General features: G+C 48.9%; 2 protein-coding genes and 1 long non-coding RNA gene across 3 annotated transcripts in view; 1 reads left to right on the top strand and 2 right to left on the bottom strand.

Annotated features, from left to right (window-relative positions):
* Positions 1 to 4,720: 4,720 nt before the first annotated feature.
* Positions 4,721 to 11,000, bottom strand: MCIDAS (multiciliate differentiation and DNA synthesis associated cell cycle protein). The gene is made up of 7 exons (XM_036065735.2): positions 10,884 to 11,000; positions 10,700 to 10,796; positions 10,427 to 10,518; positions 7,149 to 7,221; positions 6,367 to 6,590; positions 5,627 to 5,737; positions 4,721 to 5,376 (listed from the first exon to the last, which is right to left on the bottom strand). The coding sequence occupies exons 1-7, from the start codon at positions 10,998 to 11,000 to the stop codon at positions 4,936 to 4,938; spliced, it is 1,155 nt and encodes a 384-aa protein (XP_035921628.2). The 3' UTR covers positions 4,721 to 4,935.
* Positions 11,001 to 15,456: 4,456 nt separating this feature from the next.
* CCNO (cyclin O) lies at positions 15,457 to 17,851 on the bottom strand. The gene is made up of 3 exons (XM_036065702.2): positions 17,465 to 17,851; positions 16,656 to 16,841; positions 15,457 to 16,168 (listed from the first exon to the last, which is right to left on the bottom strand). Exons 1-3 carry the CDS (start codon positions 17,849 to 17,851, stop codon positions 15,683 to 15,685), a joined length of 1,059 nt encoding a protein of 352 aa, XP_035921595.1. The 3' UTR covers positions 15,457 to 15,682.
* Positions 17,852 to 18,264: 413 nt separating this feature from the next.
* Positions 18,265 to 23,040, top strand: part of LOC118518743 (uncharacterized) — a 38,412-nt gene continuing 33,636 nt past the window's right edge. Inside the window, exons 1-2 of the long non-coding RNA XR_004908865.2 lie at positions 18,265 to 18,361; positions 20,947 to 21,014. This is a non-coding gene — a long non-coding RNA (uncharacterized LOC118518743). The remainder of the gene's footprint in view (positions 18,362 to 20,946; positions 21,015 to 23,040) is intronic.

Below are 23,040 nucleotides of genomic sequence, written 5' to 3'. Positions count from 1 at the left end.
CCAGTGATTTAGGGATATGGCAGCAACTAGCAAGGGAAACAGCCAAAAGAGATTTAAAAAATGGTGCATCTGGTGAGTACATTGACAATGGGAGATGCAGATCATTACTTTCATATAAGTTCTCTATTATTCTATTTTTTTAAAGATTTTATTTATTTATTTGACAGAGAGAGACACAGCGAGAGAGGGAACACAAGCAGGGGGAGTGGGAGAGGGAGAAGCAGGCTTCCCACCGAGCAGGGAGCCGGACATGGGACTTGATCCCAGGACTCTGGGATCATGACCTGAGCTGAAGGCAGACGCTTAACGACTGAGCCACCCAGGCGCCCTAATCTATTTTTTAACCGTATGTGTATTGCTTTGATAAAATTTCAAATTTACTACTTGAAATTTCTTCCTCTAAGGCGAAGTCCCCAGGTTCCTTTATGTAAGTGGATTCTCCACTGTTAGTCTCTATCTCTGACCTCTGTTTTCATCAAGGCACCTATTCCAATTTTAAATTACAGATTTATTTGTTTGCAGGTTATTATTTGTCTCATTCCCTAACTTCTAAGCTCCAAAGGGGCAGATCCATGCCTGTTGTATTTACCAACATACACCAAACACCTAGCACACAGTAAGTATCCAGTATTTATTGGTTAAATTAGTGAATTATTAAATGGCTGGATTTTTAATTTCTACAACAAATGTGTATCACTGTTATAATACAGTAGAATATATACTCTTATAAAAAGAAAAATAATGTATTTTTAATATAAATACATAAATCAGTGGAATGTGGTATCTACATTCATGCTTGCTTAAATTTCTTTCCTGGTTCAGTCATTAGCAATTAAAGAAATACAATGCAATTTTCAAGGCTCATTTCACATTAATTGTATCAGGCTTTCTTATTTTCTAAGGTCTTATGCTCTTATTTTATACTTCCTTATAAATATTTTTGTAAAATCTAAAGATTTGTAGGGAAAATGGTGACACTAAGATTAAACCTTTCTGGGGCATCTCGGTGGCTCAGTCGGTTAAGTGTCCAACTCTTGATTTGGGCTCAGGTCATGATCTCAGGGTCCTGGTCCTCCACACTCAGTGGGGAGTCCGCTTGAGGATTCTCTCCCTCTCCCTCTGACCCCCACTCCTGCTCTCTCTGTCTCTGTCTCTCTCTCTCTAAAATAAAAATAAATAAATCTTTTAAAAAAAGATCAAACTTTCATGTTTAGAAGTAACTCTATATGTGTATTGCTTTGAAATAGATGATTTGTTAATTTTCTATGTTTAGGGAAAGATTAATTTTTGGTTTGTACAAAAAAAAAATATATCTCACTCACTTCTCTGTTCTACTCTGTGTACTCCAATCTCCAGTGACACTAAATTGACCTAGGTTCATGGGGAGGATGACAGCTTTGTCAACTTAGTGACCTTTGGAAACATCTCCCTCCCACCTATTCACTCCTCCCTAATAGAGTGAATGGTGAAAGCCAGTCTACAGTAAGGTTTTTTTTTTTAAGATTTTTATTTATTTTTTGAGAGAGATAGTGATAGAGAGCATGAGAGGGGGAGAGTCAGAGGGAGAAGCAGACTCCCCACTGAGCAGGGAGCCCGATGCGGGACTCGATCCCGGGACTCCAGGATCATGACCCGAGTCAAAGGCAGTCGCCCAAACAACTGAGCCACCCAGATGCCCTACAGTAAGTTTTTTTTTATTATATTTCTTCAAATGTTGTTAATATTCACAAGGAGAAGATGCCTTAATTTTGGTCATAACTTTATAAATGTCCTTTTATTCACACCAAATTATGAGCAGGCGGTATCAAAGTACAAAAGAGACTGGTTTTGATTTTGCAGCAAGTATGCAAGCCCCCTCCAGTGTGATGATGGGCACACATTTACCATCTATACTGTATGTCAAACCAAATAGCATATTCATCTGTTAACAAAAGCCACATTGTGTCATATTTTAAAGTTGAGCAGTAACATTATTTCCTTTGGAATTAACTGAAACTTAAGATTTACAATGGGCTGATGAGATTCAATTGCATAAAAGTAATATTTACAAAATTAATAGCAATTTAAGCTATCATAGTGTTTAAAGTTTATCCTTTTCTCAAAAAAACAAACAACTCCAAAAAAAGAAAAGGGAAAAGAAAAAATTTTAAAGCTAAAGAATAATAAAGTTTGTAGTATCTACCACAAGGCCTCTGACTCTTGTAAGTATGGGTTTTTTTTTTAGGATTTTATTTATTTATTTGACAGAGAGAGAGAGCACAAGCAGGGGGAGTGGGAGGCAGAGGGAGAGGGAGAAGCAGGCTTCCCGCCAAGCAGGGAGCCCGATCCGGGGCTCCATCCCAGGACCCTGGTATCATGACCTGAGCTGAAGGCAGACACCTAACCAACTGAGCCACCCAGGCACCCCTCCTTTTTTAAAAAAATTTTTGTTGTTATGTTAATCACCATACATCATTAGTTTTTGATGTAGTGTTCCATGATTCATTGTTTGTGCATAACACCCAGTGCCCCATGCAGAACGTACCCTCTTTAATACTCATCACCAGGCTAACCCATCCTCCCACCCCCCTCCCCTCTAGAACCCTCAGTTTGTTTTTCAGAGTCCATCGTCTCTCATGGTTCATCTCCCCCTCCGATTCCCCCTCTTCATTCTTCCCCTCCTGCTATCTTCTTCTTTTTTTTTTTCTTAACATATATTGCATTATTTGTTTCAGAGGTACAGATCTGTGATTCAACAGTCTTGCACAATTCACAGTGCTCACCATAGCACATACCCTCCCCAATGTCTATCACCCAGACACCCCATCCCTCCCACCTCACCCCCCACTCCAGCAACCCTGTTTGTTTCCTGAGATTAAGAATTCCTCATATCAGTGAGGTCATATGATACATGTCTTTCTCTGATTGACTTATTTCGCTCAGCATAATATCCTCCAGTTCCATCCATGTCGTTGCAAATGGCAAGATCTCATTCTTTTTGATGGCTGCATAATATTCCATTGTATATATATACCACATCTTCTTTATCCATTCATCTGTCGATGGACATCTTGGCTCTTCCACAGTTTGGCTATTGTGGACATTGCTGCTATAAACATGGGGGTGCATGTACCCCTTTGGATCCCTACATTTGTATCTTTGGGGTAAATACCCAGTAGTCCCAGGCACCCCTCTTATAAGTATGTTTTTAGAGGGATTTAGACTGCAGGAGTTCCTGACTTCAGTGTAAGTAGAAACTACTGTTTGTTTCCCCCACAGCTTTGAGATTAATGAAGAAGAATTATTTGACTTGGGCACCAACCCCTTGACTTTCAGCACTAACCCAAAGGTCTCTCTCCTCTTTGTACTGGGAAAAAAAGGAGAGAGGCTGCCTGCTTGTTATTTGTCAGTGTCTTTCTGCCAGTTTTTTCTCAGGAGAAGTTAAGGGTCTTTGTTGTTTTTGTTTTTTTCTGAACCTGAACTTCAGTAACTTTATATATATGCCGATGAAAAGAATTTTCAACTGTCCAGTGTACTTTTTAAGAGTCCGTTTGTTAGACAAATATGAGGAAATGTGGTCTATTTTATCACTTTTTTTTTTGGTTTCTAAATACAGATAACAGTACATAGGACAAACTGGGGGAGCAGGTTCTGCCACTCTGCCCAGCTCACCTGTTATCTGATATCACCACTTAGATGGCAGAATGAGCGATGTGGTGTAATGGGGTTGGAAACTTGCCCATGCTGAGGCCACAGAAAGAAGTAGCTCTCATGTTGAGAACTGGGGAGGTTGGGACAAATCACTACTTGACATATGCCAGTCACATAATTTCACAACAGAGTAGAAAAAGGAACCCCACACAAAAGGAAATAGAGAAAAAAAAAGTCAGAGTGAAGGTACTATATAATGTATAAGTTTTTCTTAGACGATCAACCCTAGAAATATGACATGAATGTGCACCGCAGTTTTATCTATGAAATTCAAATGATAGTTTTACTTTTACCAAGATTTCCACACTTGGTTTCTGGTGTGTGCGCACACACACACACTCCACACACACACATATACAAATACATATTATTTTTCATGTGAAATATGCCATTTTCTTAAAACTTACGGTTTTTTTATCAACAAAGTTTGCTTTTTGTGTGATTCTTCTGTTCAGACATATAAACTATATATAATTAATTAAACATATACCATAAATTTTACAAAATTATATGAATGATCATTACAAACAAATGTGTTTAGCACCTATTTTGTAGATAGCCCATTGCCTCTGAGCATCTACATTTTTCTCTACTTTATTGCCCTAAAGCAAGTGTTTTGGCTATCTCTCCTAACTTTTTATTCTTCCAGCCAGAATAAAAGTTTTCAACAGTAAGAAAATTAAGGGTCCGTCCAGGACCGGAGTAAGTTGAGTGATGTAAGGAAGCATTCACTCAGAAACCTGGCTTCTGGACCAATCTTTAAATAACTAGTGAGAAAGACCACAAGTTCCCAATAATGCTTCTTATTATAGAAAATTACTTCATCTCTTAGAGCCTCCTTTTCCTTCTTATAAAAGTAGGGCATTATATAATTATAAAACAGCTAAGTGATTTCTAAGTCCTTTCCAGTTCTAAAAGTACATAATTCAAAGCTGCTAAAAATACTTTTTAAAAATTGATTGAGATTTATATGTGTTTACACACACACACACACACACACACACACACACACACACACACACTGTGAAAGGGGATGGAATATACAGTATTTTATACCAGGACTTTACAGTACATCATTATTGAGACGTTTTTGTTCCTGAAAAATAAGTTTCAGCGTAGCATTCGCCCAGCAGGGGGAGTTCTTCTGAGAGTCCAGGTTCAGGAAACAGTTCCAGCTACTCCCACTTAGCCTCCAGGCGCTTCAGTCCGGATACAGGGCAGTGTTTGGGGGCACCACATCCTAGCTCAACTGGGGACCCAGCGGAATTTGTACCCCCCGCTGGCTGTCCGAATGGTGAAGGCATTGCCCTGGGGGAAAGCGAGGGTGCGGATGGTGCTATGGCTGCGGATGGGGGTGCTGAAGGAGCCGCCCTCTTCCAGCTCACTGTGGCTCAAGTTCAGCGCGCTCCGGCTGCAGTCTGTGCGCAGCCCCCGGAAGGTGCCGTGCAGGTTCCCCGGCATGCCTGCCTTGCTCGCGGGCTCCGGCTGTAGCCGCAGCCGCTTGGGGTCGCGGCTCTGCAGCGCTTCATCGCAGCGCTCGGAAATCTCCCTCAGGATGGCGTCCACTTCCGCGCAATCCTGCCCGCCAGCACTGAACAACTCCTCCAGGCTCCTTTTGGCTGTCGCCTTGAGCAGGAAGGGCTCGGCTGTCGTTCTGCAATCCCGGGACTGTGTGATCATCAGCTTCTACAAAAGATGGGGAGGAGCGCCAAGCTGGGGTCGGCTGGGCTCACCCCGCGCTGGGCGCGCAAAGCAGAGCCGGGCGCCTTTTCGAACTCCGCGGGCTTAGATGCGGGCTGCAAGGGGCTCAGCAAGCTCTCAGCAGCCACCGCCCTTCTCCCAACCCCGCTGGGTCCCAATACTGGGAACAGGGTGGGGGCTGCACAGGAACATTTCCGACGTCCCGCAGTGTCCCACAGGCCCGCACCCCACTTACATCCAGCACCGAGGCCAGGTGCCGGGTCCGACTGGCAAGTTCCTTCAGTTGAACGTTCCGCTCTTTGAGCGAGGCGATCTCCTCCTGTTTCTGGGTCAGCGTCACGTGCAGCTGCAGGAGGAGACCCAAATATTAAAAGAGGTAGGCCACCGTGGTCCGTCTCATCTGTATGCTCTGCATGAATTATACCAGGATCCTAACATCTAATCTGGAACTGGGGACCCAAGGGCACTTGCACTGGTGAGAATTATAATCACTTTTGTTTAGTTGTCCTTGGTTTTTACAAAGCACTTAGACAAAATGTATCTCAATCTTCAGTGTAGCGTGGTGGTGAAGAGTACGGACTTGGGCAACAAGCAGATACAGGTTCTGCCTCTGAAGTTCAATCTTCCTGTACCTCAGCTTCCTAACCTGTAAAATGGGGTAGTAAGGGTATCTTGTTCAGTGGTTGTATTAGAAGAAAAAGTAAATTGATAAGCACAATACCAGGTGTACAGGAAGCCTTCAGTAAATATTGGTGTCCCTATTAAAAATCTGGTCGGGCAGGATCATTCCCGCTTACTGAGGTTGGAAACTGAGGAGAGCCACTGGAGCAATGGTAGCTACGAGAAGCACCCGCTCGTGCACTGGTTCTGACCTACACTGGGGCACATTCCCGCTCCTGCAACCCCCATTTCCGCCCAGAGCTCCATAACCTGTCCCCAACCCAGGATTCCTGGCGGCCAGCCCGGTGCCCCTACTTGGTTATTCTCAACGAGCGCGTCCCCCAGTGCCCTCTGGTTCTGGTCCGCCACCTCCTTCCAGTACTGCTCCGGCGGGGGCACGTCCGGAGGGCGCGGCGGCGGTGACTGCAGGGCCCTTGGGTCCAGCGGCGGAGAGAGACAGGGCCCAAATGGCAATACGTCGCAAGGAGAGAAGGGGAAGTCTCCGCCGGCCAGAGGAGGCGACATCAAAGAGGATGAGTCTGAGGAAGAGTGGGAGCTAGGTTTGCAGCCTCAGACTCGTGCCCGGCTAGCTACAGGGACAAAACGCCACGCTGGGTGTATTATGTGAAGACGTTAAGTAAAGCACCCCTCACTCTGCAATCCCTACTTTTCCCAGGCCCTTTCTGATCTTTTTCATACACAGCAGGCGCTCCATATATGCCTATTGAGTTGATCTGAATTCAGTCTCCACGGTGGGCAGGGCAAACCTGCCCAAAGCCCCCCAGGTCCGCCGTTCTGTACACTCCTGTCACCCAACATTTCCTTGACCACATCACAGCGTAGGGCTCCCTCTCCCAGAACTCACACCCGTAAACTGGGAAAGCGCTATAGATTTCAGCGATTCGTCTTCTCCATTAGAAAGTGTGTTGTCTCATAAGTATGAAAAAGCCTGACCCATTGACGAGTTACTGACGATGTTGACAGGTGCTGGGTTTACCACCTTCGCGACCACGAAATCGAAATCTGAACTAGTTTGATTTGCGGAGTGGGGGACACCCTCGCCTCCCTTTATTTAACTGCGAGGAGACTGCACTTGCCTGCAATGAGATCATCCACCGTGTCTCTGAAATCCTGCAGATCGAAGTCCGCTGCAGTTTGCAGAGAATGGTTCTGAAATAAACCAGAGGTGTAAGAGAGTTACTGTCAGGTCCAGCAGGCCTGAAACACTCCCCAGACCGACAGTCGCCCTCCCTGGCTTGGCAGCGGGTGTGCACGCACTGTCGCTCGCAACCGAGCCTCATACCTGAAAATCAAAGCCCCATCCCAGGCTTGGAACCCAGCAGGCTTGCACTGCCATGGTGAGGCGCGGCACTCGAAGCAGGGACCGGGTCCCCGAGGGTCCTGAAGGGCGCCGAAACCGTGCGGGGCTGTGTTTGAGGCGGGAGTCCTTCGGCGCTGCGTAGTGGCCCCACGCCTGGCAGCCGGCAGTCCCCGCGCCGCCTCACTGGACCGCCACCAGCCAACCAGTTGCCGCCGTGAGGCCCGAGGCGTCCCTCCAGCGCCCGCGGAACCTCAGGCTCAACTTACCTCCGCCCCGCCAAGGAGCTGTGCCCTAAGATAAGGGGGCGGGTGTGCGTAAACTCCGACTTCCCTCCCAAGACCTGAGGCTCTATATCCCGCCGAGACTCAGTCACAGCTAAACCACCTTCTCCCCATACAAGAAGGGAAAAGATAGGCTATGATGAGGGGGCAGGGATGCTATGGAAAGTGCTTCTGTTCGGCCTGCAGCAAGGGTGACCCCTATTGCTCTTCCGTTTCTCAACAAGTCGGAGTTTACTTTCTCCCTACAGTGTGATGCTCCTCCTACATCTTGAGCTGGACACTCTCCTGGGTTCCCGCAATGTGCCTGGGTGTGTGAGGCAGGAGACAGTAGGAGGCTGACAGCCCCGGAACCTTCTTATTCCCTTAATTCGTGGACATTGAGAGTGGACAAAATTAACTCTTTTACACAGAGTCCCTATGTTAATTCTCACCCAATGTAGGAAGCACGCAGGACCCAGGAAGTGATTCCTCCCCCTTTGAAGAATCTGAAGCTCAGAGAAAGTGAATTGCCCAGTCATCCAACTCTGAAATGGAACTGGGGCTCCTGTCCTAGAATGATGGTGACTATTTCAATCTTCTTTCCTCCATACCTCATTGCCTCTAGCGTTGATCTCTTTTTTAAGAAAAGCCGGTCTTCCAATGAAGACAGCACTGGGGAAGAGGAAAGAAGTTTCTCAAGGCATATGGTGTGGGGGAATGCACCCAATATGCCCATTAGAAATATCTATTCTACTGATTCCACTATTGTTGATTGATTCCTTTGTGTTAATCATACTCATCTACCCGAAGCCCTTCTCTACTATTCAAATATTGCCGAGAAGAGGAACATACTCTGACCCTAACCTTGAAGAAAGTACAAGGATCAGCTTTCCTCAAGGAGGAGTGCTTCAATCTGGGAGGCCTCAAGCACCAGTTGGGAACTGAAGCTGTAAGGGTGAAAGGAGCTTAGAAAGGGCTGAGGCAAATCCTGAAGCACAAGTTGTGTCCTGGTTGAAGGAGCCAGAAACCAGACTGGTTTTCCAAGGGCTGAAATGTCTTCCTCTTAGTAGAGATTTGGCCAAAACCCTTACCACGAGGAGCCTTGAGGCCAAGTCAGGAACTGGGGCCCAGGAAATGCTTCTTCATATGCTATCGCAGGTCCTTGGCTCATTCTGGACCTCAAACAAACACTTCTGGAGTGTTTCTGCCCTGTGTTCACCTTACCCAGCAGGAAGGAGGCTAGGAAATTTGACCTGAGTGTGCAATGGCCAGGGTCTTTCCAGGGGCTCTTCCTCTAGAGGGTGTCTCTCCCTCTCTACCAGCTCTCTCTCCCCCAGGGAAAGTCCTGGACCTCTTGGGCCATCAGGCATGAGCTCTGTGCTTGAAACTTTGAATCCTACCTTCCCAATTAGATAAAAATCTGGCATTTTTCCAAACCACAATGGCAGCCAAAAAAAAAAAAAAAAAGGCTAATACAGAACATGATGTGAAATTTAAGTTCCGAATACTTAAGCAAAAATTCAACAAGAGCCTGGTTGGTTTTCATGACTTGCAAAATAAACATGTTGGAGTAAGATAGTGATTGGGCCTCTGGGTCAGTTGAAAGATGCTCAAGTATTGTCTTTCCTTATTTGAGCATCCAGATCTAAACAGAAAAACAAAATGTCCTCTGCAGGGCAATGCCCACTCTCACCCCTTGCCTTACCACTCTCTGCTCTCTGTAGCTACCTACCCTGAGTCCACCTGGGCTCTAACCCAATTCTAGAGGCACTTAGGGGAAGCCTGGAAGGCTGTGTTCTACCACCAACCTCAGTTCTCAGAGGTGGTCATATCTTCTGGTGTTCAGTGCTGGACATTTCCCCCATGGAACCCGTGTCCCCAGGACCTGCTGCCAGGAAGCTGGAACTGGCACTCCTCCTGTAGGTTGCATCTAGCTAAGACCTCCTGTCCTTCTGGGCACTTCATGTCCCATCGATGAGCAAGGCAGGCTTCTGGCCTCCCACACACCAATGCTGGGAGGTTCCCTCATCAACTTGGGGAGTGTCAGCCGTGGCAAGTGTTAGAAGTGGGATGGGAGTAAGGAAATAAGTTTTTGAGGAAAAGAAAAAGTCAAATACCTCTTTGCCCCATGAGGGTAAGTGACATGAGCTTTTGGAGGGGGAGAAAATGACTTTTTTAAAGTGCCCCACTGCTGAAGAGCCATCTCTGCAGAGAGGAATGTTTGCTGTCGGATCTCTTCCAGAGTTCTTTGTCCTTCGTCCCTCTTCCCCTAAGTGTAAACTCTATTCGTCCTTCCCAGTCTTGATCGAGTAATTATCCGTCATTCTTCACACTCCTTAGATACCCAGGGAATGAAAATTGTTAGTGAATGGCCGGAAAGGGAATGTTGGGAGCACTGACAGGACATGTACCAGGTGCCCAGCGCTCCATTTTGTTCCCGCCTACTCGCCTGGGTCCTCAGTGCTCAATCTGCAGATTGCTTTGTCACAGCTCCAGGGAATAGATGGGGAGAACAGGGAACAGGAGACCCCTTACCTGGAGGGAAGTCCTCCAGGTGAGCCCCTCTGTCCCAAGTTGGTCAGAACAGCTCTGAGAATGCGGCCGACGCAAAAGACTAGGCGGGAGGAAGAAGTTTCGGTCCTCGGGGCTGAGATTCCGGCAAGTCTGCCCCCACTAGCTAAATCTGCCTGCGCTCCCGGCCTGAGATGAGCCTCTGCGGAAACCAGCCCTGGACTCCCGAGTCGGAATTTGGGCTGTCGGAGGCCGCCGGGCTTCAGGAGTTAAGGGGAGGTACCTGCGAGGCGGTCAAGTCACCACTAGGCGGCGCGTCGGACCCGAGTAGCGAGGAGCAGTCCGCGAGGTCCTGCAGGTCTATGGTGGTGAGGGCTGAGCGGGGAGAACCGGAGACACGCACGAGGCGGGCCCTGAGTCTCTCCGCCAGGGCTCGCCACTGGCATCCCCGCCAGGACATCCGACCCCGGGAGAGAAATGTTCTTCTGAGCCGCGCGTGCCCTACCCACCCGGCGCGGGGAACCCGAGGGATCGCGCGGGAGCCAACCAGGCTCACCTGGCAGCGCAGCGGGCTCCGCGTCCGGGGGATCTTCGTACACCGACACTGGGCTGCTGCCGCTGCAACCAGGGAAGAACTTCCGCGGAGGGGCGAACTAGCCGGACACAGAAACGGTGAGCATGGGTCAGCCCACGGGACCCGGAGCGTGCGGACCCTGCCCGGCACCGGCCCGCGGCCCCACCTTCCTCTCCAGCTTCCCGGGCTTGACGAAAGGCCGGCCCCGCAGCTCCAGCATCCGGTTGGGGCAGATGCTGTCGAAGGCTCGGCGTCCCGCCGCGGCGCCTGCGCACGACTGCATCCTGCCTCCCCGCCCGCTTCGGCCCAGGAACGCGGTGCTGGTTATTCGGCAGCGGCGGCGGTGGCCGCGGCTGCAATAGCGACCCACAGTCAGCGCTCCGCCGGGCGCCTACATAGGCAGGCGCGTGGCCGGGTTGGAGGCGAGGGGTGGCTGTAGAGGTGCGGAGGGAGGGCCAGTGGAGAGGGAAGACTGCCGCGCGGGAGGGGCGGCTCGCGCCTGAGCGCCGGAGGTGGCGCCTTCAGCCCCGGACAATCTGCGCGCGGGCGGAGGCGTTAAACCCAACCTGGCAACGCGGCTTCCCCCGGGAGCAGCGAGCGCGGGACCCGGGCCCGCGAGCGCCCTTTTGGTGAGCGTTGGCGCCGCCGCCTCCCGGCAGCGCCTCAGAAAGGGAGGGTGGACGAGCCCCCACTGGTCGCTAACACCGGGTACCGCCTTTCCGCTTTTGGACAGCAGGGATGGAAAAGTTAACGATTCTTATTTCATTTTCTTCCCACCCCAGCCATAAGGCACGAAATAAACGCGGAGTGACACTCGCCAAAGCCGGACTCCGGCATTTGACCGCCTTGTAGAATTTGGTGGGGATGTGGAATTCCCAAAACTACCCCCAGATTACAGAAGACCCTTCCCCCAAGGCTGGGGGCGCACTTCTGGTCTTGACTCAAGGACTTGCCCTTGGTTTCTCTTGGCCTGATGCCTAGAGCCGAGCCCCGTACGCTAACCCCGCACTTTCCCGGGCAGCGACGCCTGAGTGCAGCCTTTAAGAGAGAGTCAATTAAGAAAAAGCGACATCTACAAATTCTCCTCCCCGTTCGGAAAATGCCACACTGGACGGTCCCAAATCCCCTAAAACCCCAGTCGCTTTCTCCCACGAAAGCCTCATTTGGCCACCGCAGCATTTGGCCACCCTGTACACAGCTGGCCTTGCTCGCTCGGCGGAAGTCTCCGCTGCCCTTCCCAAGACCAAGGCCTTTCTCTAAATCCCTGGGCGAGGGGATCGCTCAGACCACTCTTAGATCTATCGAATTTGAACGGTCATCTGAAATTATCTTTGGAACCTCCTATTGGGCACCTTGTTTGTGTCTTATACCAAGTAATAGTAACGAAAATCCTCTCTTAAAGAGGCATGATCCCTTTTTATTTCTCCCTGTTATCTGGATTAATAAAGACACTTCTTAACAGTGTTGGAGATGGTTCTACAATAGTAGAGCTAGAATAGACTTAGAGACTTTTTGACCTATCTATAAATGCAGGGACCTGGTTGGGGTGAGGGCAGGCAGCTAGAATTGGTGCGGTATCGCTGATGGTGAGGGGCTCTGGCTTCAGGGTCAGAGTACCTGAGGATTGGAACCAGGCTCCACCAGATCCGTGAGCCCCAGATCTTTAGGAAAAGCATAACACTGGGGCACCTAGCTGGCTCCAGTTGGTGGAGCACGTGACTTGATCTCAGGGTTGTGAGTTTGAGCCTCACGTTGGATGTGGAGATTACTTTAAAAAAATAAAACTTTTTTTTTTAAAAAAAGGAAAATCATAACACTGACTTCAATAGAGGTGCTATTGAAATGAGATTATGTAATGCAACTGGTGCTTGGTGTGGATAAGTTGATGTTTTTGATGTTGTTTTAAGGAGGCTTTTCCGCCGCTCCTCCAGCCTCCCACAACCTATTCTTGGCTTTGTTCTGATTCCTGAGTAGCCTAGTCACTAGCCAGTCCTCCATCCCTACCCATCTTCCCAGTCTGTAAGAGGAGGAGGGGAGCTCTTTGTTGAGTTTTGGGAAGATCTCTCACCTGAGACCATTCCTGATTTTACAGAATAGACTCATTTTTCCTCAGTGAGTTGCAAAGTGTAGAAAAATAGGGGCATCGTACATAAAAATGTGGCAGAAAGAGCTGGAATAGCATGAATATATGACTCCTATGACTCACATAATATATGATTCTGCAACCAACTCACCCGTATCCATCTTGGCTGAGTGATGGAGTAAATGCTGGTGAAAACAAGTTCTCCCCAAAGTCACACTTCTGTAAAAGAGCCAGTGGCCCTACCCCCACCCTCAACAGTGGGTTTGAGGGCTCTAGATATGGGGACTTGGGTCAGAGGATACAACTTTTCCTTCTCCTTTTCATCATCTCCTTGGAAGAAGACCAGCTTCTTCTCAAACAGCTTTGGGATCACCACTTCCCTATCCCTGAGCCTAAGTCGAGAAAGTTCCTGGGGAGCTGAACATTAACATAAGGGGAGAGAAGGGATCTGAGGGGCTCAGAGTAAGTGGTCCTGGTGCTGGAGAGTACCTGGAGGGTGCTTGGGAAGAGAAGTACAAGGAAGATTCTCTAAATTTGGTTTGAGTTTGCTTGCTTTTCATTTATGCAAATTTGTCATACATTTAAACTGATCCTAAAGATAGAACATGACTGAGTTTGTTCCCCCAAAACTTAAGGTTTTTTTAATCTTACAGAAAACTTGAAGAGTGCAATGAATAACAGTAGGTTCACCTACAATAGCTAACATTTTTTTCCATATTTGCCTTCTATTTCTTTCTCCAATTTTTTTTTTCTGTGCTGCCACCAGTCTTCATTTCTTGAAAATTTGCTATATGCCAGGACTGTGTAGAGGGATTTGTATGGAACATCTCATGAAATCCATACCTCTGAGGCGCCTGGGTGGTGCAGTTGGTTAAGCATCCAGATGCTTGGTTTTGGCTGAGGTCATGAACTCAGGGTTGTGAGACAGAGCCCCGCATCAGGTTCTTTGCACTCAGTGTGGAGTCTGCTAAGAATTCTCTCTCCCTCTCTCTCTACCCCTCTTTCTCCCTCATGTCTCTCTAAAATAAATCTTAAAAATAAATCCATAACTCCATCCTACCAAATAGGTTATTGTTATTCCTAATTCTACAGAAGAGACTCCTGTGTAGAGATGAGACTTGCTCAAGCACTCCAGAGCCCACTTGTTTCATCACTATTTTATACTACCTCAGGATCTCATTTAGGCTTTACAACAGCACTATCAAGATTGTCAGGCTCAGAGAAGTGAAGACATTTGCTGGAGGTGACAGAACTGAGATTCCTCTGGGTCTACAACAGACTCACCACAGTGAGAATGAAGGTGATGAGACAGCTGTGGAGTTAACTCCAGCAAGCCTCCGTCTTTTTTTTTTTTTTTTAAGATTTTATTTGACAGAAAGAGAGAACACAAGCAGGGGGAATGGCAGGCAGAAGCAGAAACAGCCTCCCCAAGGAGCAGGGAGCCCAACGCGGGACTCAATCCCAGGACCCTGGGATCATGACCTGAGCTGAAGGCAGACGCTTAAGCTTAACCCACTGAGCCACCCAGGCACCCTCAGTCTCACTTCTGGACTCAGTTTTCTCACCTGTGTCACGACTGGAGGCAGGGACTGTGCTGGCTCTCCAAATATGTTCTCTATAGTCTCTACTGAACGGAACACACTGAGCAGATAATTTGTCTCACACAAAACCCTCAGGAAGAGGGTTTTTTAAAAAGCACTTCCACGGGGCGCCTGGGTGGCTCAGTCGTTACGCGGCTGCCTTCGGCTCAGGTCATGATCCCAGAGTCCTGGGATCGAGTCCCACATCGGGCTCCCTGCTCCGCGGGAAGCCTGCTTCTCCCTCTCCCACTCCCCCTGCTTGTGTTCCTGCTCTTGCTGTCTCTGTCAAATAAATAAAATCTTTAAAAAAAATAAAAAGCACTTCCACAAACCTGCTAAGTGGGAGAAGTTGAGCGGTGTGGCTAAGGATGTGGCTCTAGCCTCCGGATCACCTGCCTTCAAACCCCGATTGCTCTACTGTTGCCTACCCTCTCTGTGGTCCAGGGCCCTTCTCTGAAAAATGGGATAATACATAGAGTTGTTGGAGGATTGAGACAATGAACGCTGACCACAGTGCCTGGTACATTTAAGCACCCAATGATGGCCATGATTACTATTCCATTGTTCTCCTGGGCTCACATACAGCAGGTGTAAGACAAGTGAACTGTTGAACCAAGTCATTGCAGGGTAAATGGGCTCTATTTATCATGGCCACAACAGCCTGCAAAGCCTTCATTTCCAACATCTGTTAGTTGTCAGAGTAGGTCTTGCTTTGCCCTAGCTAGTGGGCATGTGTGGTTCCCAGAGCTTCCCAGCTGGGCATCCTCTGTGTCCCCACCCCTCTAGACAGCATAGACTGCTGTGGGTTCTATTCAGGTTCACATCCCACCTTCCCTTTGGACCTCTGGGAATGAACAGTCCTCAGCCTCATAAGAGGGTCATGGGATACAGGTCTACAAGTGACCCTCTCAGCGACTGGCATCTCAAAGGACCTAGTGTTCCCACATAGATATCCTAATTACAGAGTGGGAGCCAGGGAGGCAGGACCCCTCCGTCGTTACTACCTGTATTGCCCAGCTGCCCTCTGCTTCCCTCCCCGCAGACAACGCAGGCAACAGTAGCATCAGACAAACCAAAACTGATAGCCTGTTTATTGGGGAAAGCCTCGGGTCTCTCAGGTGCACTTAGCAAAATAAATAAACGAGGAGACGCTACTATCGTACACTATTTACAACCTGCAGGACGACCTCGGGACCAACTGGGAGCCAGGAACCCCTCTTATGGGCCAAGACCGCACTCTTTCACAACAATGGGAGAGGTCCAGCAGCCGGGCGGGGGTAGACAAAAAACCAAAGGTGTATTTCATTTCAATTTCGGCGACAGGCTGCACTTCTCGCGTATCTGGAAGGGCAGCATGTGAGTCAGGGAGGTCTCGTTTATGGCCACCAATAGCTGCAGCTTGCCCAGGCAGTCCTGCAGTGCGGCCTCGGGGTGCCCGCCTAGGCTCAAGTCCACCGGGCGCGGGAGCTGTAGCATACGGTCGGCCAGCGCCAGGCAACAGATGGCCAGCAGGGAGGGAGTGTAGCTGGCGAAGGCATAGTCGGCCAGGCTCAGCTCCGCCAGCCCGCGCGCCAGGGCTTGAGCCTCCAGGGCTTCCGCGACCTCAGCCTGCCCGGCCTCCACACGCGCGTGCGTGAAATGCTCCAGGAAGAAGCTGATGGTTGGCGCGCCCAGGCTGAAGTGCAGTTTGTGCAGCACGATGCACTCGAGGTTGCAGAGTTGCTGCCGGGAGAAGGCACCGCAGCACAGGGCCAGGAGCTGCTTCACACGCGGCGGGTGCACCTCCACCTGCAACACAGGGGCGCTCAGCCCCCGCAGCGCGGCAGCCAGGGCCAAGGCCCATCCCAGGGTCAAACCCGGGAGAAAACCAGGACTCCCCCCATCCCTTCCAGCGAGACAGCTGGGCCTTCGCCTCTCCGTTACTTCCACTTTAATCACCTGGGGTGTACTTCCAGCGCAGTTTCTCTAACTACTGTCCAGCTAAAAAAAGGTTTGAGAAATTTTAAATATTTCCCCCCCGGAGTCTAGAATAGCAGGGCTACAAAGAGCTGTTGGGATTTACTTTTGGGACTGACTTCTGCCTATTTCTTTAGGGGCCGGGTGAAAGGACTGTTAGTAGGGAAGTGGGAGCTATTGTGAAATTAAAGCTGTGGGATGTATACGTTTGCAAATGCATGACAGAATGAATTCGGAGAGCCCAGCACTAAATCTTGTGCGCTGGAAAGCCTGGTGGTGGCCAAAGGGTGGCTGTCCCCCAGACCCCGCGTGGAGGTACCTGTTTGCAAGCGATGAGCAGGGACGTGACCCCAAGCAGCTGGAAGCAGTCTGCAGCCACAGGCGTGGTGGTAAGAAAGCGGTCCAGCGTATTCACCGTCAGGCAGAGCGATTCGAAGGAGAGGTGGAACTGGCGGTGCACCGGGATCAGCCAGCTAAGTAGCTTACAGCGGGATTCCGCCGTGACCTGCGCGGAGGATCGTGGGAGGAGGACCCGTTGAGCCGCGGGCAAAGAGGGTCTGCAGAAGGAACCTGCCAAGAAAACTCAGGGAGCCTCTCTGGAGGAAGGCACAAAAAGGAAAAATTTAAAAGCGCTGGAAACTGGGAAACACTGGGACGGCGCTGCTGCGCAAAGAGCAATGGTCTGGCAAGGAGCCGGAACCCTTGGATTCGTACCTGGCCCTGCGCCGCGTGTGTATACACATTACCTTGTAATCCTCTTGTCAATTCAGTGAGGGGAGAGGGCCACCACTTTGCAGATGAAGAAATAAGCTCAGAATTGTTAAATCACTTGCCCGGGGTCGGGAGGAGTCCTGACTCGAACCTAGAAACTGTCTTCACTCCTCCGCCTTCTACCGTGCTCCCGCTAACCAGTATGGAAACTTCGGGCAGGTCACTTAAGCCATCTACGCCCCACTTTTCTCCATTTATAAAATGAGGCTGGTGGCCCGGCCCTCTAAAGCCCCTTCCCGCTCGGACCTCGAACCTCCGTGCCCCGGGGCGCGTCGGAGCGCAGACGGAGCCGAAGAGGAAAGAGCCCGAGAGAGAAAGAGGAGCGGGGGTGGGGACCTCGCTCTCCCAACGCCTCACTTGTGGCTGCCGCGCCAGCGACTCTCGCGGGTGGAAGTGGCTCTCCCGCGCCTTGCGGAAGACATAGCAGCTCTGACCGTAATCACGGAAGGTCTGTAGATCTAGCTGCACCAACTGCTGGGCAGGAGCGGGTAGGGGGCTGCAGCCTAGCGCCGCGGATGCTGCAGGACTGTCTGCCCCATCAGACCCGGAGCTGGGGGACTCGAACACGTCGCAAACACCGGAGTCTCCGGGGAGCGGGCACGGGTTCAGTGGCTGCAGCGGCTGTTTCCTCCGGAGGCGTGGACGCCTGCTCTTCTTCACCGGGGCGCGGAGGTTCTGGTCGTTGTCCCGCTTCCCAGCCCGGGCGGCGGGACTCACGAGACTGGTGGGGCAGGGGGTCACCATGGTGCAGCCTGGTGGCCGCCCTACGACTCCTCGCCTGCGACAAACCGAAGGCGCGCTCCAGAGTACGAAGTAGGCTGCCCAGAGCCGCGGCGAAGCCCTAAGTACTCGGCGGGCGCCTTCCCCCTACCACACCCCCGGCTTCTCACTGGATGATTACTGAGCCGCACGAGGCCGCACTTTCCCGGCCAAAGAACCGCTTGCGAGCAAGCTGCTGGCGGGGTGTAGCCTGCGCCGCCGGCAATGGAGAGGAGGAGCTACGCCCGGCTGAGCGCACCCGCCTTGCACTGCTGGTTCCGCGCGCGTCCCGCGTTACCCAGGTAACGGAGACGGGGTTGCGGCGAGAGCTGCGCGCGCGGCCGGGGGTGGGGCGGTGGCTCGCGGGAGTGAGCGCCGAGTCCCGCCGAGGGGCGGGACTGCTCGGGGGAAAAAAGATTCTCGCGGCCGCCATCTCCGCGTCCTGGTCCAGATAGTCTCGAAGTGCGATCACCCTTCAGGCCGACTATAATCCAGGTCGGTAATTTGGTAAAGATCAGTTTCCGACCTTTCAGAGCTCCAACGAGAATTCTGTCAGGACAGGAGTTTTCCTCGGTGATCCATACAAGCAATAATTCTAATTCGATTGCTTTTGTAATTTTTGTTTGAGGCAGGACCCTAGGATCCAGTATCCCTCCTAGCGCTGGTCTCGGGTAGCAGAGCCTCCACAGGTTCTTCTGCGCTGTGTATCTGGGAGCTAGTCCAGCCTCCCAGGCAGGCACTCGTGCGCGAAACAAAAGACTGCCCTGTGCCCCTCAGACAGCAGGTCTGAACTCCTGTAACCCTTGCTCCACACTTGCCCCACCAAACCAAGTAAACGGAGCGGTTTAAGGATATAACATGGTCGGAGCGTTGCATTGCTAGCTTGATCGAATTGCTCAATCGGCCTCTTCTGTTTTAGGTCATTAGCTTCTAATCCTCTGCCACGGGTGGCTCACCCTTCCTTGGTTATTCCCTGCTCTCCGTTTCTGCTCCTTCAGAAGTTCACAAAAGTAGAGCTGGAGCGGGGGCGCCCAGGTAGGAGGGACTGGGCTGGACGAGGCAGTTTCCTCAGGACACTGCTGGTTTAGAACCTAGCCTCCTGCACTGGTAGAAGCTGGCGGCCTAAGCCTGAGTGAGTCTTCCTAAGGGGCGCAAGTAGTATCTAGTCAGCCTTACAGGGAGGTCACAGTGGCAGGAAACCCTCAGCCTGATGAACTTTCCAGAGGCACTCCCAGAAGTGAGCTTGTTAGGTGTCCCAAGAGCAGGTTCAACCATTCCCACCTGATTTCAGAAGAAAGCTGACAAATTTATGTCCTCAAATTGAAATCCCTGTCCCCAGAACTTTAGTTGGGTGTGGGGTGTTGTCTCTTAGAGATGCAGGAAAGAGAAAAGAGATGGATTTGGAGTTCTGGTCAGTTTTATTCCTATTTCCCTGTAACTCTAAGCAAGGTCTTTAGTCTTTAGACCTAAATAGTTTCGTTTGTCACTTGAGAGATTAGCTAAGAACCACCTGTCTTTCAAGATACAGGTGCCAGGACTTGCTGTCTCCTCTCAAGCTATTGTTGGGGAACCATTATGGGGTGAGCAGTGAAATCTGTGGAGAGGGGTCAGCTGTCAGACTTTTTCCTTGAGAAGCTTTCTGGATGAGGAGGAAGGACCTAGGAATCCCGATTCTTCTCATCGGCCCAGATGGCCGTGCAGGCCAGTGAAAAGAGCACAAAGTCAACTCCCAGGGTCAGAATTGTCACTCCCATTTATTGGTCATCATGGGCTGGCTGTTTACCTTCTTGGAGTCTCTGTTCCTCATTTGTTAAAAGTGGTTATTAATACTTGCCTTGAGGACCAAGTGAAATATGTCAAAAGCTCAAAGTCCTTTTTAAATATAAAACAGGGGGGTTACATTAAAGCCTCCGTTGGGAAGTCAATATTCTCACCCTGGAGATATTCTGAAAAAGCAGAAAGATCATTTTATCCCCCAGTGGATGTGAGGCTAGTGTCTGTAGTTAGAGTTAACTCCCAACAGAGGGTGCCTGAGCTTTGTACTGATGGGTCTACACCTCGGTATTTATGCCTGCCATGCCTGGTCCAAGACAGTGATCAGGGCTGCATGGGTCCTGGGCTCCTGGCTGGCTTAGTCGGCGGTGCGTGAGACTCTTGATCCTGGGGGTTGTAAGTTCCAGCACCAGGTGGGCTGTATAGCTTACTTAAAAAAAAAAAAAAACTTTTTTTTTTTTTTTAAGATTTTATTTATTTGACAGAGAGACAGTGAGAGAGGGAACACAAGCAGGGGGAGTGGGAGAGGGAGAAGCAGCCTTCCCGCTGAGCAGAGAGCCTGATTCCGGGCTCGATCTCAGGACCCTGGGATCATGACCTGAGCCGAGGGCAGATGCTTAACTGACTGAGTCACCCAGGCTGCCACCCCCCCAAAAAAAACCTTAAAGAAAAAAAAAAAAGAAAAGGCTGCGTGGGTCTTTCCCTCATAGAGCTGACACTCTACTGGGGGAAGTGAAGAACCATGTGACACATTTTAAAAATGATTATGATAGAGGATCTCCTGACTAAAATACAGGATACCCAGTTAAACAAATGTCAGATAAATTTTAGCATGAGTATGTCTCAAATATTGCATGGGACATTGCAGTACCTTGTATGTTCATTAAATGTTTAGACTTTACCGTAAGCCATTGAAGAAGACTTACCAAAATAGAATCTGTCTTTTGTTTTAAAAGATTATTCTGGCTGACGTGTGAAAAATGGATTGTAGGGGACAAGAATGGAGGCCATTTAGGTGCAGTATTTGTGGTATGAACAATACGGTGCAAGTTAAGGCCGTCTTATTTTCCCTATGAAGGGTCTTTAAAGTTAATTTCTTTTCTAATCTCTCTGGGACTTGGGTGCAGTTCCCCTTTAAGGCACTAGGTAAATCTAAAATACTTTAAAGGTGTAGAACCTAATTAAACCCAGGCATCTGTAATGAAAGCTGCTTAACCATGATTTGACCCTGCTTATTTTCAGGTGTGATTTTTGAAATCTGCAGGATGAATAATGGAACTGAAGTTATCTTGTTTGTTTCTTTCCAGTCTGGCACTCAAGCTTCAGTCAAAAGCCCTCACCGTCACCCTGTCCCAACTCTTGGACTCTGATTGAGGTAGGAAGAATACATTTGCTAACAGTACCTTGGTTAGCAGAGTAAGTGCGTTGGACTTGGTACCTAGGGGTGGACAGCTTTGTTAGTACCTCAAATGATCCTTAAGCTCACTTTTGATTTTAAGTCACTAAAATTTATATGTCACTAAAGATTGTATTTACTTAAGACTATTTTCTATTAATGTATTTAAGTGCCCAGATTGAGAAGTATTTAAGGTAAAGTCTGACAAGTTTTTCTGGTATTTAGTAAAGAGCAGGAATTTTCTTTATTCTTTTTTTTTCTTTTAAGGATTTTATTTATTTGAGAGAGAGAGAGAGAGAGAGCATGAGTGGAGAGAAGGAGCGGCAGACTCCCTGCTGAGCAGGGAGCCTGATGCTGGGCTCCATCCCAGGACCCTGGGATCATGACCTGAGCTGAAGGCAGACGCTTAACCGACTGAGGCACCCAGGCGCCCCAAGAGGAGGAATTTTCAACACAGTTTTTAACGCCAAACATTTGACTTGCACATCTAAATGTCCACTAGTATCGGCACCTGGGGAAAAGGCCATCTCTTGATTACCTGCCTTTCTGCTGCTTTGCCACTTGCCAGTTCACCAAGAGCTCAGTGCACACACTCAAGTGCGTTGCTGCTTCCCTCATGCACACAGGTGCTTTTTCTCCCGACTCACACCCACCAGTGGCATTCTGCCTGGCACAGGTGGTAACCATGTAGTGGTGATGAGCTTCCGCTCTGGAGTCACCTCCTGGATCCTCATCCCAGCTCTGCAGCACACAAGCTCTGCAAACTTGGGCAAGTTACTCAACTTTTTTATTCCTCTGTTTCCCTAGCTGTTAAAAAAATGGAGTGATAAGAGTCTCCTGTAAAACTGTGAGGATTAAATAAGGCACATAGTGCATGCATGAGTGCTCAGTATGAGTTAGCTGCTGCTCCAATTATGTTTTTCTCTAGCTAAGGTATGTGTCTTTCTGCTAACCAGTGTGGCTAAAATAGTACCTGCTCTAATTTTGCTGATCGACATACATATATGATCAGAATTGGACATGGAGAAGAAGTCAAAGAGTAGTAAGCACAGTAGCATTATGCCTGAGGCCAGTCCAGTCCCCAGCTCTTCTGAAATATGGGAGACTAAGTGACTTGTTTCAGTGAGCCTTGAAAGAATTTCTTCAAACCATGATGATAGCCTAATGCTCTCTTTGCTGCTTTCCCTTTAGATGCTAGAATTGCCCATGTAGATCAGAGGTGTCAGGAGGGAGCAGTTCTCATAATAATTCACTCAAAACAAAAATGCAAACTAAAACTATCATGAGATATTATCTTGTACGTAATCTGATTGATAAAAGTTCATACTTTTGATAAGAGGATGCAGGGAAATAGGCCTCCTGTGTTTTTGGTGACAGTGTAAGTTGGTACAGCTGTTTTGGAAGATAATTTGGCAAGATTTATAAACATTTAAAATGAACATAATCTTTAACTCAGCATTTCTATTCCTGTATAATTATTCCATATCAATGCAAATTTACTTTATAAAAGGGTATTTATCACAGTGGCCATATTAAAAGCAAAACATTGATTGTCTTCAAAAAAGGACATCTAAAACAGAATATTATGTGACCACTAAAAAGAACGAAGCAGATGTTTATGGACTGATGTGGAAGGATTTTCAAAATACCGTGTTAAACAAAATAAAGCAAGGTGCAAAGCACTATGTCAAATATGTTGTCACTGTGTAAAAAAAAAGAATACATACTACGTACATATATCCTTATATACGCATAGAATCTCCCTGGAAAGATAGGCAAGAAACTGGTAACACAGGTTGCCATTGGGAAGAAGATGTGGGAGACAGAAATAGAGAGGGAGGGACTTCCTATTGTACTTTCATTGACTTTTTGAATTTTGAACTCTATGTATGTGTTACCTCTTTTTAAAAATAGCATTTTTCATATGCAGAGGGTTGAAAGCTAGAAATCAAGGAACCCAGGTAAGTCCTGAAAAATGGTGATTGCTATTACATGTGGACATCAG

This window comes from Halichoerus grypus, chromosome 2 (genome assembly GCF_964656455.1).
Source record: "Halichoerus grypus chromosome 2, mHalGry1.hap1.1, whole genome shotgun sequence".
Lineage (NCBI taxonomy): Eukaryota > Metazoa > Chordata > Mammalia > Carnivora > Phocidae > Halichoerus > Halichoerus grypus.
This window is presented reverse-complemented; position numbering and strand designations above follow the sequence as displayed.

Excerpts from the sequence above, each read along its gene's own strand:
- MCIDAS (XM_036065735.2), bottom strand. The coding sequence starts at position 11,000 with ATGCAGTCGTGCGCAGGCGCCGCGGCGGGACGCCGAGCCTTCGACAGC. Across the intron at positions 10,519-10,699 it reads GGAGCCCGCTGCGCTGCCAG|CCCTCACCACCATAGACCTG; the intron begins GTGAGCCTGGTT and ends CTCCCCGCTCAG. Across the intron at positions 5,377-5,626 it reads ACCTGGCCTCGGTGCTGGAT|AAGCTGATGATCACACAGTC; the intron begins GTAAGTGGGGTG and ends CATCTTTTGTAG.
- CCNO (XM_036065702.2), bottom strand. The coding sequence starts at position 17,851 with ATGGTGACCCCCTGCCCCACCAGTCTCGTGAGTCCCGCCGCCCGGGCT. Across the intron at positions 16,842-17,464 it reads CGCTGGCGCGGCAGCCACAA|GTCACGGCGGAATCCCGCTG; the intron begins GTGAGGCGTTGG and ends TCCTCCGCGCAG. Across the intron at positions 16,169-16,655 it reads TGCTCATCGCTTGCAAACAG|GTGGAGGTGCACCCGCCGCG; the intron begins GTACCTCCACGC and ends CCTGTGTTGCAG.